This window comes from Diaporthe citri, assembly GCF_014595645.1.
Source record: "Diaporthe citri strain NFHF-8-4 chromosome Unknown scaffold_1, whole genome shotgun sequence".
Lineage (NCBI taxonomy): Eukaryota > Fungi > Ascomycota > Sordariomycetes > Diaporthales > Diaporthaceae > Diaporthe > Diaporthe citri.
This window is the reverse complement of record NW_025064846.1, coordinates 3,451,250-3,465,929: the sequence shown is the minus strand read 5'-3', so window position 1 is coordinate 3,465,929 and position 14,680 is coordinate 3,451,250. Positions and strand designations below refer to the sequence as shown.

Genomic DNA, 14,680 nt, shown 5'->3' with positions numbered 1-14,680 from the left:
TTAAATTTAATGGCTATAATTAAAAGAATTAAATTAATATTTATTTTTATTAATAATATATTTACTTATATCTTATTATATAAATAAATATAAAGAAAGGAATTAATTTATTTCTTAATAGCTAAGTTATAAAAGTAACCCTTAATTTCTTTATTTTCCTTTAATACTACTTATTTCCCCTTTTTACTACTTTCTTTCTTAAATTAAATATACTCTTATTATTACTTTATTAAAACGATAAAATGGTAAATATAATAAGTAATATTGCCGGCTAAAATGGTTTATTAATATTAATTATAATGAATTATATTCCTATATTTAAAAGCATTATTAAGATACTTAATCCCTTAATATAAATAAATCCCTTAGGATTTCTTAGCAATAAATAATATTTAAATACTTATATTTAGGGTTAAATTTAAGCTATAGCATATATATTAAGTAATAAGGCATATAAAGCGTTTATTAAGGACTTTTATAATTAAACTAAGCTAATATTTATATAAGTTAATAAAGACTTGCTATGCATTATTAAGAAAACTTTTTAAGTTAAGGGCATTTATACTTAAAAAGCAAATACCTTAAAGGAATTAATATATATCCTTAAAGCATTAAACTATCTTAAATAGCTAATAAATTAAAAGTAAGAATATTGCATTATATTTAAGATTAATTAAATTTAAAATTATAATTTAAGTATTTATATTATTTTTAACTTTAATTATGCCTTAATAAAAGATAAGGAATTATTTAATAATAATGATTTTCTTAATTTTAAATTACTTAAACTACCTAGCCTACTTAATAATAATAGTAAAGGTAATAATAGCTCTTTAAAACCTCTTAATTTATTAAGAAAAGGCAATAATTTTCTTTTAATTAATAACTTTTATATAGCATATAATTATTATACCTTTTTACCTTTAATAAAGATAAAGAACTTTTTACTTAATTTAAATATAATAATTAACTTAAGTAAATATTATTATAAAAATAAAATATTTATTAAAGAATTATATAATATTCTTAATAATAAAATCTTTTTTTTTTATAAGGCTTATAATAACTTATAAATTTAGCTTTAATAATTTAAGGCAGCTCTTTTATATATACTTAAGGGATTAATAAAAATATATTATATTTAAGTTATTAATTAAGAGAACTTATTTATTTAAGCATATAAGAAACTTAAGAATTGCTTTAATATAAATAATAATTATTATAATTATTTTATAAATTAAAATACTTTAACTTTTTTTACTTTTTAATAAAGAAATTTAAATAAAAGCTATGTAAATATTTTTTAAATGCTTATTAATAAGATATAGCTTTGCTATAAAGTACTTAAGTATATTACTTATAGGGATGGCTTTTTATAAAATATAATTTTATAAGCAATATAAGGCATTTCTAAATTCCATTATATTATTTTAATAGTATTAATAAATATTAAGTAACTTTACTTTATTTTACAATAATATATTAAGGTATTAAAGGCTTAAAACCTTATATTATAATATATAATTATAAAAGATGATTAATAAGCTTATAAATAAGGCTATGCTAATAAATATAATGATTAAAATAATAACGATTTAGCTATTATAAATATTAAAAAGCAATATTATTTTAATAGGCGGTATAATAATAATAATTAATGCTTAAAGTACTTTTAACTTTCTTTTAAGGGTAATAGCTTTTAATTTAACTTTTGCTTAAGCTAGCCTTATTAATTTAAAGGCGGCAGGTATAGTAAAGAATCTTATAAAGATAGCTATAATGATGGATATTAGCTTAATAAAGATAATAATAATAATATATAATGCAGGAAGAAAAAGTATTTTATATATTATAAAAAGGGATGTTAATTAATAAATTATTTATTTAAAGATTAATAATATATTAAAGCTATATATATTTATATATATAAGGATATTAAATAATAAGTTAATAATAATAAGTTTAATACATTTCTTATTAACTTTAAAGGTTTTAACTTTAAAGCTACTGGCATTATAATAACTTTAGTTATTAATAATAGTAAAAAGGGATATACTTATTATACCTTTTTAATAAACTAAGCCTTTCTTTATAACTTCTTTAATGATATAAGCAGCTTTAATATTTATATTAACTTTAAAGATTATTTATTAATAGAAATATTTATTATTTAAGATTAATATTTTTATTAATAATATTAAGGCATTATGCTAAATATAAGTATAGCAATGTTCTTAATAATTAAATATAAGTAATTTTAAGCTTTATAATATTAAGTGTTTTTTATATATTTAAACATTATATAAGTTAGTAAAGCATAAGTATAATTTAGCTTAAGCTTACTTATTAAGTTACTTAATATAATATAAGTTAATATTTTAATAAGGCTATTAATATTTTATATTATGGATAAGCTTACTTCCTTCTTTCTTTATATTTAAAATATAAATAAGAATTTTCTCTTTTTTTAAAATATTATTAATAAAGTAATTTAATAAAAAGATAAATACTTAAAGAAAACCTTTTAATTACTTAAAAATAGGAATATCTATGGATTTTCCTTAATATAGGAAGCAATAATATGCTAGCAATATTTTTAATAAAAATAAAGTTTTGATAACTTTATTATAAGTTTAAATACCCTTTAGTTAATTATTTTTTACACCTTTTTATTAATGCTAATTATAGCAATATTAATCCTTTTATTTTAAAAGCAATTTTTAAGTTTTATTATTATTATTAACTTTATTTTATAGCATTATAATATTTTAAGTTTAACTTTTAAAATAACGTTAATTTTAAGTATAAGATTATTATAAATATTATATATTTGCTTATTTTGCTTATTTTATAAGTTATTAATTTAGTAACTTCTTTTTAAGTTAAATGTTTTTTAGTTTTTCTTTTTATAAAAGATATATAAAAGGTTATTTAGCAATGCTAAATAAATACTTATTTAAAACCTTTTAACTATATTATTTATAATATTAAAATTAACTTTACCTTAGCAAAATTTTAAAATATTATATAAATTATAGGCATTATTTATAAGTAAGTATTAATAAAGGCATATTAATTTATTAATAAGGTTAAGAAGTATTATACTTTGCTTTAATAAGCTTTTAATATTCTTTATACTAAACTTTTAAGAACTTATATTAAGAAAACTATTTTATAAATAGCTATTAAGGCAATAAATAATATAATTAGTCTTAATAACATTATTTTAATATTTCTTATCTTTAATATATATTTAAAACTTATAAAAAACTTTATATTAACTTTTTTAACTCTTAAGAAAGCAATAATTATTTAAAAAGCTATAAGAAAGCTATGCAAGGTTTATGCTAAATAATAAGTTAATATAGCTTTAAATATTTATAATAACTTAAATATTATAAAAGTATTAAATCTTTTATTATAAAGTAATATATAAGTATAGCGAGAAAAGTATGGTTAATAAGGATTATATAAGTTGCTTAGTATTAATAAATATAACCTTATATTAAATCTTTTAAATAACTTAGTAATCTTTTAATTAATATTAATTTAGCTATATTATTAAAATAAAAATAATAAAGATAATGTTTAATTAGTTTTTAACATAAATAATATTTTTAATAAGCCTATTTAATTTAAATTAAATTTAATCTTAATAATACCAGAATTATTATAACCTTAATAATATAAATAACCTAAGGGATTAAAAAATAAGCTAAAAAAGATATATCTTACTTAAAGAAAGATTAAAAATTATAATCTTTCTTTAAAGCTTTAATATAATAATATAATTAATATCTTAAGTAATTTATTTAAGGAGTTTAATTATAAGGAAATTATAAAGTTAATTAGCAATAGCGTTTTTTATTTTAAATGCTTTAATTTTAAGGCATATAAAGGTATTTAGCTCTTTAAATTATGCATTATTTATAAGATTAAGGGTAAGATTAAGAAGCTATATAAGAAATTACGGCTTATTATTGCTAAATATAGTAATAAGGATAAGCATAATATTCTTATATAGTTTTTAATTATTTAAAGAGCTAGCTAAAGGCTTTTAATTACTTTAACCTCATTCTTTTTAATATAAGGCTTTTAATTAAAGCTTTAAGATATTACTTAAATATATTTTTAATTAAAGTTTAAGCTTAAGCAATTTATTTTATATTACTTATTTCTTAAGATTTAAGATAAATACCCTTTTAAAATTATTATATAAGTTATTAAATTATTATATAGCATTGCTAAATTAAGTATATATTAATAAGTAATTTATTATAAGTTTTATTATAATAATTTAGGTATGGTTATTTTAGTATATAACTTATGCTTTTTAATTATAAATTAAGGAAAGGATGTTTTTATTATTATTATTATATAAATTAATAATATATTATTTTTTAATACTTTAATATTTTTAAAGTTAAAAGAATAAAAGATTAAGGAGGTAAATATTTAATGCAAGTTAAAAGAAATACTTACCCTTAATAAGTTACTTATTTTAAATAGTATAATTATAAGCATTTTTAATAAAAGTATTTTATATTTTTATTAAAAGGGTTAAGGTAAGAAAATTATGCTTATTAATAATAAGGCTAATAATTATGCTTAATAATATATAAAGTAATATATATAAGGAGTATATCTTACTTTTATTTATTAATTTAAGGTAGTATTTAACTTATTAATGATAACTTAAATTTAAAAGCCTTCTTATAAGAATTGTAATAAGCTAAATTGCTGGTTGTAATAATAAGCTAATAATTTAAAGCGTGGACTTTAATATATGCCCTTAAATTTATCTTAAATTAAATTAATGGTTTTTATTAATGGCTTATTTGCTAATAATAAGGACCTTAGTTTATAAATTAGCTTTATTATTATACTTATAAATAAGATATAAATTTAATAAGCTTTTAAGTAAAATATTAAAGGTAATATTATTTATTAATTTTTAATAAAGTGCTAAAGAGTAACTTAAAGCGTTTTAGCTTTAGAAATTTATAGCATAGTTAATAGCTTTAATATAGCTATAATGTTGGCAGCTACTTTGTATTAAATTACTATATATTTAAATATTGTAATAATTCCTCTTATAATATGCATTAATTTATACTTTTTATATAAGTACTTAGTTAAGCTTAGCATAATAAAAGAAAAGCGCTTTATAATTAATATTATGGCTTTTTAATAGTTATATAAGAAGCATAAGATTTTTAAAATTTATTAAATTGCTAGAGATTGCAACTTAGTTAATGCCTTTATAAAGAATGTTTTTAATGATACTTTTTAATGCTTTATAAGTATAAATAATATTATAATTAAGGTATAGGGCTATGTAAATTGCGGCTAAAAAGATAAGGTAATTATTTAAATATAATAAAAAGTTAAAAAATTATAATGTATTAAGGCTTAAACCTAAATTATTAAAGCATGGTTTAATAACTTATTAATAAATTATGTTAATATAACCTTAAATATTATTATTATATTATATATTATAAGGTTATTATATTAATATTAATATAATTAACTTAAGTATGTATATTATATAATTATAAAGATAAAAAATTGTTAAAGGTTTTTAATAAGGGATAATAAGATAATTTTTTTAATTAAAGGTAATGCATAGTAAAAGTATAAAAGTTTAGTTTATATTTATTAATTATTTATAAATTACCTTATAATATAATATAATTAGCTAACTTTAAATTATATTTCTTTTAAGGGCAAATTTTATATTTAAGATTTTTATAATAATGCTTATATATTAAGGGTTTAAGTAATAAGGGTTATTATTATTTTATAGGTACTTAAGTTGCTAGCTTATATTTAATAGGCGTTCTTAATTAAATTTTGCGGTTTAATACTTATATATTAAAATTAAGAGTATTGCTATTTATTAACTTAATTAATATTTTTTATTTTGTACTTTATTTTTCTCTTTATTTAAATACTTTATTTATTAATCCTTATAATTTATTAACCTTTATTTTAATAATTTATCTTTTAATTAAACTTCTTAATTTCTTTATTTAATAAGCGGTATTAAGTATAGTAAAGCTTGGGCTAAGCTAAATTAAGAAATTTTAATTATTTAAAGATTAAATAATTATGTTAATAATTTAAGGGTTTAATTTAGTTTTTATTTAACTTAAGCGTTATAAGTAATAAAAGCATAAGTTTATAAAATGCATTATAAATAAAATGTTTATATAATAATTATAACTTTTTAAGCTTTTTAATTTTATATAATTAAGATGTTTTAATATATATATATACTTAATTAACTTCTTTTTATTAATTATATACTTTAATAAATTAATTAACCTTTAACTTCTTAATAATAACCTAGGCTTTTTTATATGTTTGTTTTTTATAGTAATATAATATAGCGAAATAATAATATATTTATAATTTAACTTATATATATAATTAATTAATTATTTCTTAACTTTAAGTTTAATTTAACTTAATACTTTTCTTTCTTTTATACTTTTTAAAAGTAATATATATTTATAAAATAAAAACTGCTAATGTGGGAATAATGGGTGTTGTTTATATAAAGGATTATTTAGGATTAAGTAGCTTTGGCTTATTAAGATGCTTAGTAGGTAGCAGCCTTAACGCTGTATATAAAATAGCTAGCATAGTTAAGCCTTTTGCCTTCCTTCCTTTTATAATTAATAATAATCAATCACTATACCAATTAAATGTCATATTGCAATACGTAACCCAGCCAACAATATTAATTTAAAACTTTATTTATAATGTAAATTATAATTACGCGGCTAAGTTATATTTTTATTATAAATTTTAAGTTTAAAAATAACTCTTTATATAATTAAATTAACTTAAAAAAAGCTATTTTTAGCTTAGGAACTTTTTTATAAGCTTTAATTATTATTATTTTTAAATTATTTTTCTTAATATAATCTTAGCTTAATGCTTATTAATAAAGTTATAACTTATTAAATATTAAATATAAAACCTTATATAAGTTTTTATTTAAGTTTTATATTTTTATTTTTATAAATATTATTATTATTTAGTTTATATAATAATATTAATAATTAAGATTTATATTAAAATGCATTTTAATTTTAAGGTATATTATTATAAATATATTAATTTAATTTATAAAATAAAAGTAATATACCTTAACTTAATCTTTAAGCATTTAAAGAAAAATTATATAAAATTAACTTAGCTAAATTTTAATATAATAATAAATATTAAAAAATATCTTTATTTTATTATTTAATAAATTATATAAATTCTTAATATATTTATAAGAATTATTAAAGGTTTTTATAAATTATATTAATTTTATTAAATTTAAGCGCTTATTAAAAATATATTATAAGGAAAGAATTTTATATAAGTTATACTTTTTATTTAGCAAAAGTATTTTTAAGGCAGCTTAAGGTTATGCTAAGTATAAAGTATATCTTTAATATAAACTTTATTTTTATCTTTTTATTAATAATAATAAGCCTTGCTAGCTATATTAATTTTTAATAAATTGCATTATTAAGTTTAAATTTTATAATTATATACTTAAAGTTAATAACGGTAATAAAAGTTATTTTAAGAATTATCTTCTTAATAATTATTATTATTTAAAGCTTGCTTATAATACTTATAAAGATTATACTTATAATTATTATTTTTAAAATTATATGCAATATTTATTTATATTTAATTTTAAGGTTAATAGGGTATTATAAAGCTTATTATTAATTTATTTTAATTTTTCTTTAGCTTAAGCTATAAGAATTAATTATAATATTATAAATTAATTATTATATTTTATATAAATGCTTTGCATTTAAAGAAAGACTTTTAAGTATTATTAATAAGGATTTAGCAATGCTTTAAATATTACTTATATTTATATTATATAATTCTTATAATAAATAATAAAAAAGTTATTATTATAAAGATTTTATTATATATAGCTTATTAAAGTACTTATTAAGTAAGTAATTAAGTATTTTATTAATGCTTTTTATATAGGGGCTATAAATTATAATTTTAAATTAATATATTTATAATAAGCTAAGTTAATTGGAATTTAAGCAAGTATTTTATTAATTATATACCCTTTAATAAAAGCTAATAGCTTCTTAGCATTATTAGCTATGCTTATAAGTTTTTATAATAAATATTATAAAAAGTAAAATTAATAAAATAAAGAAATATTAATAAAATAAATAATATTTAAAAGTAAGTTAATAATAATAATTTAATAAGAAGTAAGTTATAATTATTAAAAGAAAAAAGTTATTAATTTCTTTAAGCCTTAAAAGCTAAGGCTTTCTTTTATTATTAAGTTTTTTTATATTAGCTGGAAGTATAATGTATAACTTATGCTTGCTTATAATATAGCATTGCATTAGCTTTAATAATTATAATAATTATAAGCTTTATTTATTTAATAATTATAATAATTATAAGTTTTATTTATTTAATAAAATAAAGCTTTATTAAGTTTTGCTAGGTTTTAAAAAGGACTTAAAAATAAGTTTATTTTTAATAAAGTTTTATGTATAATAAATATATATTTCTTAAATAGCGATAAATATATATATAGATATTGCAGAAAATACCATTTAATTTATTTAATTTTTGCAATATTTGCTTAGGGAGTTTAATAATATAAAGAGGCTTAAAAAAGTAGTTATTATTATATAATGCTTATTAATAAGGAAGATATAATTTTTAAATTAAGGAAATCCTTATAAGGTTGCCTTTTTTACCTTATTAATTTATAATACCTATAACTATTAATTAATATTAATAGGTTTCTTATATATATAATAATTATATAAGAAGCAATTATATATTAATATTATTTTATTTAAGTTCTAAGAGGCTACGTGCCCTAAAGGGGATAACTAAAGTAGCCTTCTAAGTGCGAGGGTCGTACTTGCCAACAGATGCATTCACGCGATCCTGGAAACGAACCTATCCAATTGTGCCAGTAATATCCTGGCCTGGCAGAAGTTTGTTGACGAGCATGGATGGGCTTGTTCGTGGGTTAAACCGGTTGCTGGAACTACAGCTATGGTCTAATTTCACAGGAACGGCAGGCCAGTGGATGACGTCAAGCTATGCTTACTTGCGCAAGAGAAAGCGGACGTTTGTTTGATACCAGGGAGGAAATGTTTCGGAGATGGTGTTCACTTTGAGGGCTACGTTCGGATTGGAGTTGGGCTGCATCCGACTCAAGTCACAGGAGGACTGTCAGCATTGGCTAAGTTTATGAAGGAGGATTTTGCCAGTGTTCCTTTTTCATCGACTTAAACTGACCAAATACGAATAATCATGATTCCTGTCTCTGCAAAACACAATTTTGCATAAGTTGTATTCCTGCTCAGCAACTGTCAAAAGTAAGCTGCATGTTCCAAGCGCCACGAAGCACGGCTGGCTGGCTGTCCTCAGAACTTACTCGCCGAGAAACTTAATTGAACTATCATAATGTGATGATGCTCCCTTTCTGCCCTTATTTTGCCACTTGTTTGTAGAGCCTCGCCGAGTATGACCGGTCTAACACTCAAAGGAGCTATCATAAGACCTGTTCAGCAGTTTCAAGACTAAATACCTAATCGGTACTAAGCAATCCACACACGCTTCTATATCACGCTCTAGGAGCCTTGTGTTGACTTACAACATGGTTAAAATAAGCTGTTTATGCATTGTGCCCTTCCCATGGGCTGAATATGTGTGGATGCCCTGCTCTATGAAGGCTCAATTTCCTGCAGCCCCCACGTTGCACAATTCCAGCAAGTTTTCTAATTGGGGGCTGGCAGAGAGCCCGCCCCATTTTCATCATCTGTTTCTGCCTAGCTCGATCTGGAAGCTTGCTGCCTCAGACACTTTGGGGGCTCTCGGTTTCTGCGCCTCAAAAGTGTGACAACTTATCAACAGCTGTAGCCATTAAAGCTCGAGCTGAACAACGTTCTCTAACGAGATGTTCCACTGCAGACTTTGTGGAACATAAGCCGCATCTCTTAAGGGATGAGCTTCGTACCAGATCATCAAGGTCTCTGCGATGACATGCCCCCTGATTTCAACCTTCTATCAATTTGGAACACCAAGTCATCCTAGCTGCGAAAAAAGGACGTCACCGCCAGTGTTCATCTGTCCAAATGAATTGCGATACTCTCACTGATCCAAGTGTCTGGGCTACGCATCTACCTTCAACGTTACTTAGTGTCTGTGAAGATGCGTACGCTGACTTGTGCTCAACCAGAAAGTGTGCCAATGGAGTCGGAGCCTGATGAAGCTCAAGTGTCTGTCTTGAGCCATGATCCAGACCTCGACTCCCTCTTAGAGTACCCATTTGGCGCAGCCGATATGGCCGACATCCACAGCCTCTACAATGATAACGATGCATCATCACATGGCCAGCCTTGCCTGAGTAACGGTAATCAGGGCCAACAGATGGAGCCACAAACGGAGTCAACGACAGCATGCTTTTGGAACCCCTTCTGGTCATCACCGGCACTACTTTTTGCATACTCAACTGTCCTTGCTTTGTTGTCCGCCGCAACAGTCGTGTTGTGGCGGCTGTCAGCCAGCAACCACGGCTTTCCCCTTCTCACGGCCAACAACTACTCATGGACTTACGGACCTACAGCAGTACTGACTGTCATCATGAGTATCTGGAATCAGACAACGTATTGTTGCAAGCTTCTTGAACCTTGGAGAGAACTCAAAACGGGTCCGCTGGGCCCCGAGAAGACCGTCCTCCTTGATTATATCTCCCCTATCCTACCAGCCAACCTTTGGAAGGCAACGCGATTCAAACATGCCACTGTTCTTGTCGCTATCTACGCTGGTATCATCCTCAGGATCGTGACAGTGGCATCCACTGGCCTCCTGAGCCCGGTCAACATGTCAATGCCTTTCCAAAATATCACACTGGAAGCATTGACAACTTTTAACACTGATAATTATGACCTTCGTTTGGGAAGCTTCGATACACTCAGAGAATCAGCCATTAACTACGAGGCATATGCCCTGATTGCGGATAATTTGCCCTTTCCGGATGGTATCCAGCCAAGTCTGGCCTTTCAGCGGTTCAGACTGCCAGCCAACTCAACTGCCAACAGAACGCTATCCTCGGTTCGGGCAACGGTGCAAGCTTTCAAGCCTTCAATCCAATGCGAAGAGGCGAGCCTGGTCCCCCTGAATGCAACCACTAAGCCCTATGACAACGGAGGCTGGCTTGAGATTTTCGCCAACTTGTCCTGGGCTTCATGTTCCTCGTCACAGTTACACCCAAAGGAAGCCCACCTTGGTTTTGCTTATCTGCCGCTCACGCGACAGTCATACGGCGGCATTCCTTCTGGAGATTACACATGTCGCGATGCGATGGAATCATTCTGGTCCTTTGTCACATTATTCGACGTTCGATACAATCGAACAGCCATCCCTTCCGCCATTCTGCGGGCTGAAAAATCAAACTCATCGGATACCTGGGGTATCCAGATCATGAAAGCAACTTCAGTTGCTTGCAGCCTTAGCTACTCCATGATTCCCGCGCAGGTTACATATGATCTCTCACGGGATCCCGTGACACCAGTTATCGACCTGCCGGATGGCTCTGGCACATACGTTCCAGGCCCATTCATCGAAGGTTTCCCAGCAAGTGACTTTGCCTACAGACTCCGCAGTGGTGCCGACAATGCGGACTTCATGGTCGGGAGCTACGTTACGAACGGAATGGATGAATTTGCTCCTAACACATTTGTACAAATGATGTCGATCGTTGGAAATACAACCCCAGCCGCTTTTCTGGGTAACCCTGGGTTGATGTCCTCGGCGGCCTCCACGGTCTTTACCTACGCCGGCGTTCAAGTCGCGAATGCCTTCCTTGTGGGGGATACGACAGAAACTCTGCAGGGAGAAATTAGCACAACCACTACAAGGATTCGGGTCTCTCCCCTCGCCTCACTGGCAATGGTCAGTGGTTTACTAGTTGTGGCCGTCGGCGCAATGGTACTCGTTCTCATCCGCGCCCATAACGTTATCACGCACAAGGTCGGGCCCATCGGAGGCATGGCCAAGACTCTGAGAGACAGCCTCAGTCTCAATGTTCTGCTTAGAGGATGCGGGCAGAAGAAAATGGAGCACATTGAAAAGGTTCTGAATCCTTTCACATTTCAAAGCACGACTGTTACGACACAAACTAGCTCTACTTCCATTATTGCACAACGCGAAGGCGCTGTCAAAGACGATTCGTCTGACCAGTCTCTCGTGGAAACTATTGCCTGGTGGAGACCGATTCCCCTGCGTCCTTTGATATTCACACTGATATCACTTTCTCCACTTGCCATCATCGCCACGTTGGAAGTTCTGCAACACTTATCCCGGCGAGCGAACGGCATCACAAGCATCTCGAATCCAGACACACTGCTTGTTACCTTTGGTACCAGGTTTGTGCCATCGATGCTATTCATGACCATCGCTACCCTGTACGAGTCAATCGAGTTTAATGTGGCGGTATTGGTCCCATTCGCACGATTGAAGGCAGGCAAGGCCAAAGGCAAGCCTGTGATTACTCACTCTCTCCTCGGACGCTTCTCTATCGAATCTCTGGGCTTTTCTCTGTGGAATAAATATTGGGAAATAGCTTTCGCGACACTGGCAGCCTTCCTTGGCAGCTTTCTAACTATCGCCGCCTCTGGCCTCTACACAATAGAGAGCAAGCCTGGCCCGTCCCCAGTTACTGTCTGTCGAGTGGACCGATTTGACCCCACATGGTCTGATAGTGTAAACGATGATGGTGGTGCAGCAATTTCTCTCACCAACTTTGAAGTCCTCAACCTATCCTACCCGTCATGGACAAATTACGAGTTGGCATTTCCGGAATTACAACTGTCGACAAAAGACTTGGCCCAAATCAATGCCACGTCGGAACCGTCGATTACTGTCCAGGTCCCGGCCGTGCGCGGCGAGCTGCAATGCGGCATAACATCCATGGAGGACACCATCGTTGATGTTCCAGGAGTTGGACCAGTCCACACTATACTAGTTGTGAATGGCTCAACTTCTGTTCCCGCTGCGTGTGATGTAGAGGCCTCGACGATTGGCTGGTCTAGCCGACAATTACTACGCCTCTCACGTCGGCCTTGGCTGCTGGGTCAGATGCTTGATTTGCATCCAGGTGACAAGAACCTCAGCTTCGGAGAGTTCTCACTGCCGCTGCAAGACAACAGTCCACCTGGATGCCCTTCGCTTGCCTTCACCTTCGGGAATTACTCAATAAAAAGCACAGACAGGTTGGAAACAACTTCGAACGCATCACCCGCCTGGTTCACAACAATGTCATGCATTCAACTTATGGCAGAGGTCCAAACGGACGTTACTTTGAGTATTCCTAACTTCACAGTTATATCCGCGGTTGCGGATGAGTCTACAACCAAATATCTTGCCAGCGGGCCTGGCGGGCAAACTGCGTTCCCATGGCGCCCGCAGCTCCACTTTGAGCTCGAAGTCATCATCTGGGACGGCAATATGACATACGGCGGATTCAACAGCCCGTCCGTGGTACAGATGTATCAAAACCCGAACTATGAAGTCGACGGCTTTTTCTCACTGCTGCTCCACCCCAGCAACAAGGTCTACCCAGAGGAGCTCTTGGGCCCCGATAATCACGGAAGGCTACTTGACGCCATCCAGGGCTTGTACCGGCGCTACATGGCCCAAGTAGCAAACACAAAAATGCGAGTCCCAGTCGCTGCCAACACGGCTCCCGAGACGTACACGGCCACGTGGATCAACACAAATAGGGGAGTGCTTCGGCAGGACTGGAGGTCGAAGCTGGCCCTGCAAATACTACTGGCCGTCATGTTTGTCTGCGGAGTTGCCTCTTACCTACTCATCGACACCGAGGAGGTCCTGCCGCATGACCCGTGCAGCATCGCTGGGCTGGCAGCTCTCCTGGCCGGCAGCTCAATCTGCAAGGAGGAGGAGCCTTTAGTAAATTCCAAAGGAAGCGAAGGAGGCAGGATCCACGGGTCCTCGTGGGACTCACAGCTCTTCGGTTTGGGTTGGTGGAGGTTGCCGGAAGGAGGTGAGCGGTTTGGGATTGACATTGGGAGTGCTCAATGGAAGTAATGGGGAGCCGAGACAAATCAATGAACCCCCAGCTTCGCGTGGCAGGTGAGGCGAAGTGGTTGTCAAGGTGCTCTGATTATGTTGGTTGACTCTCGCCAGATTCTCATATCCTCATCAACGTTATCAAGGGAAAACATGTATCTAAAACTTCGCAGATTTAACTCTTTTGTATGAGGGCGTTTTGTGGAACTTTGTGTATGAGAGCTACCTAGGCAGTACTCAAAGCTCAGTTTACTCTTGTATTGCTATTGTTATGTTTCTGTGTTTCTACTGAGTTCAGCTCCCCCCTCAAGGTATTACACTCATCCTATGTGTGCATTGCCACCGTTTTTCGTTCCGAACACCCTCGGTAGCAACAGCTGTCGATTCTCAGCCCGACATTCAACAGAACAAAATCGCTCCTCTCATCCCCAACCCCCTCTCACTACACAGCGGGATTTTGCATGGATGGACATGGGGCCACAAATATCTGTGCGAACAAAAGATTATTCAGGGATAATGTGTACTGCAGTAGAACATTGTGTTGGAAGGTGCGAGGGTCGTATGCCCA

The 14,680-nt window shown here is 29.3% G+C and overlaps 1 protein-coding gene across 1 annotated transcript; it reads left to right on the top strand.

Moving 5' to 3' along the window:
- Positions 1 to 10,269: 10,269 nt before the first annotated feature.
- On the top strand, positions 10,270 to 14,130 carry INS49_000932 (uncharacterized protein; the record flags this gene model as incomplete). The annotated part of the gene is made up of 1 exon (XM_043161766.1): positions 10,270 to 14,130. The coding sequence occupies one exon, from the start codon at positions 10,270 to 10,272 to the stop codon at positions 14,128 to 14,130; it is 3,861 nt and encodes a 1,286-aa protein (XP_043030272.1).
- Positions 14,131 to 14,680: the final 550 nt, after the last annotated feature.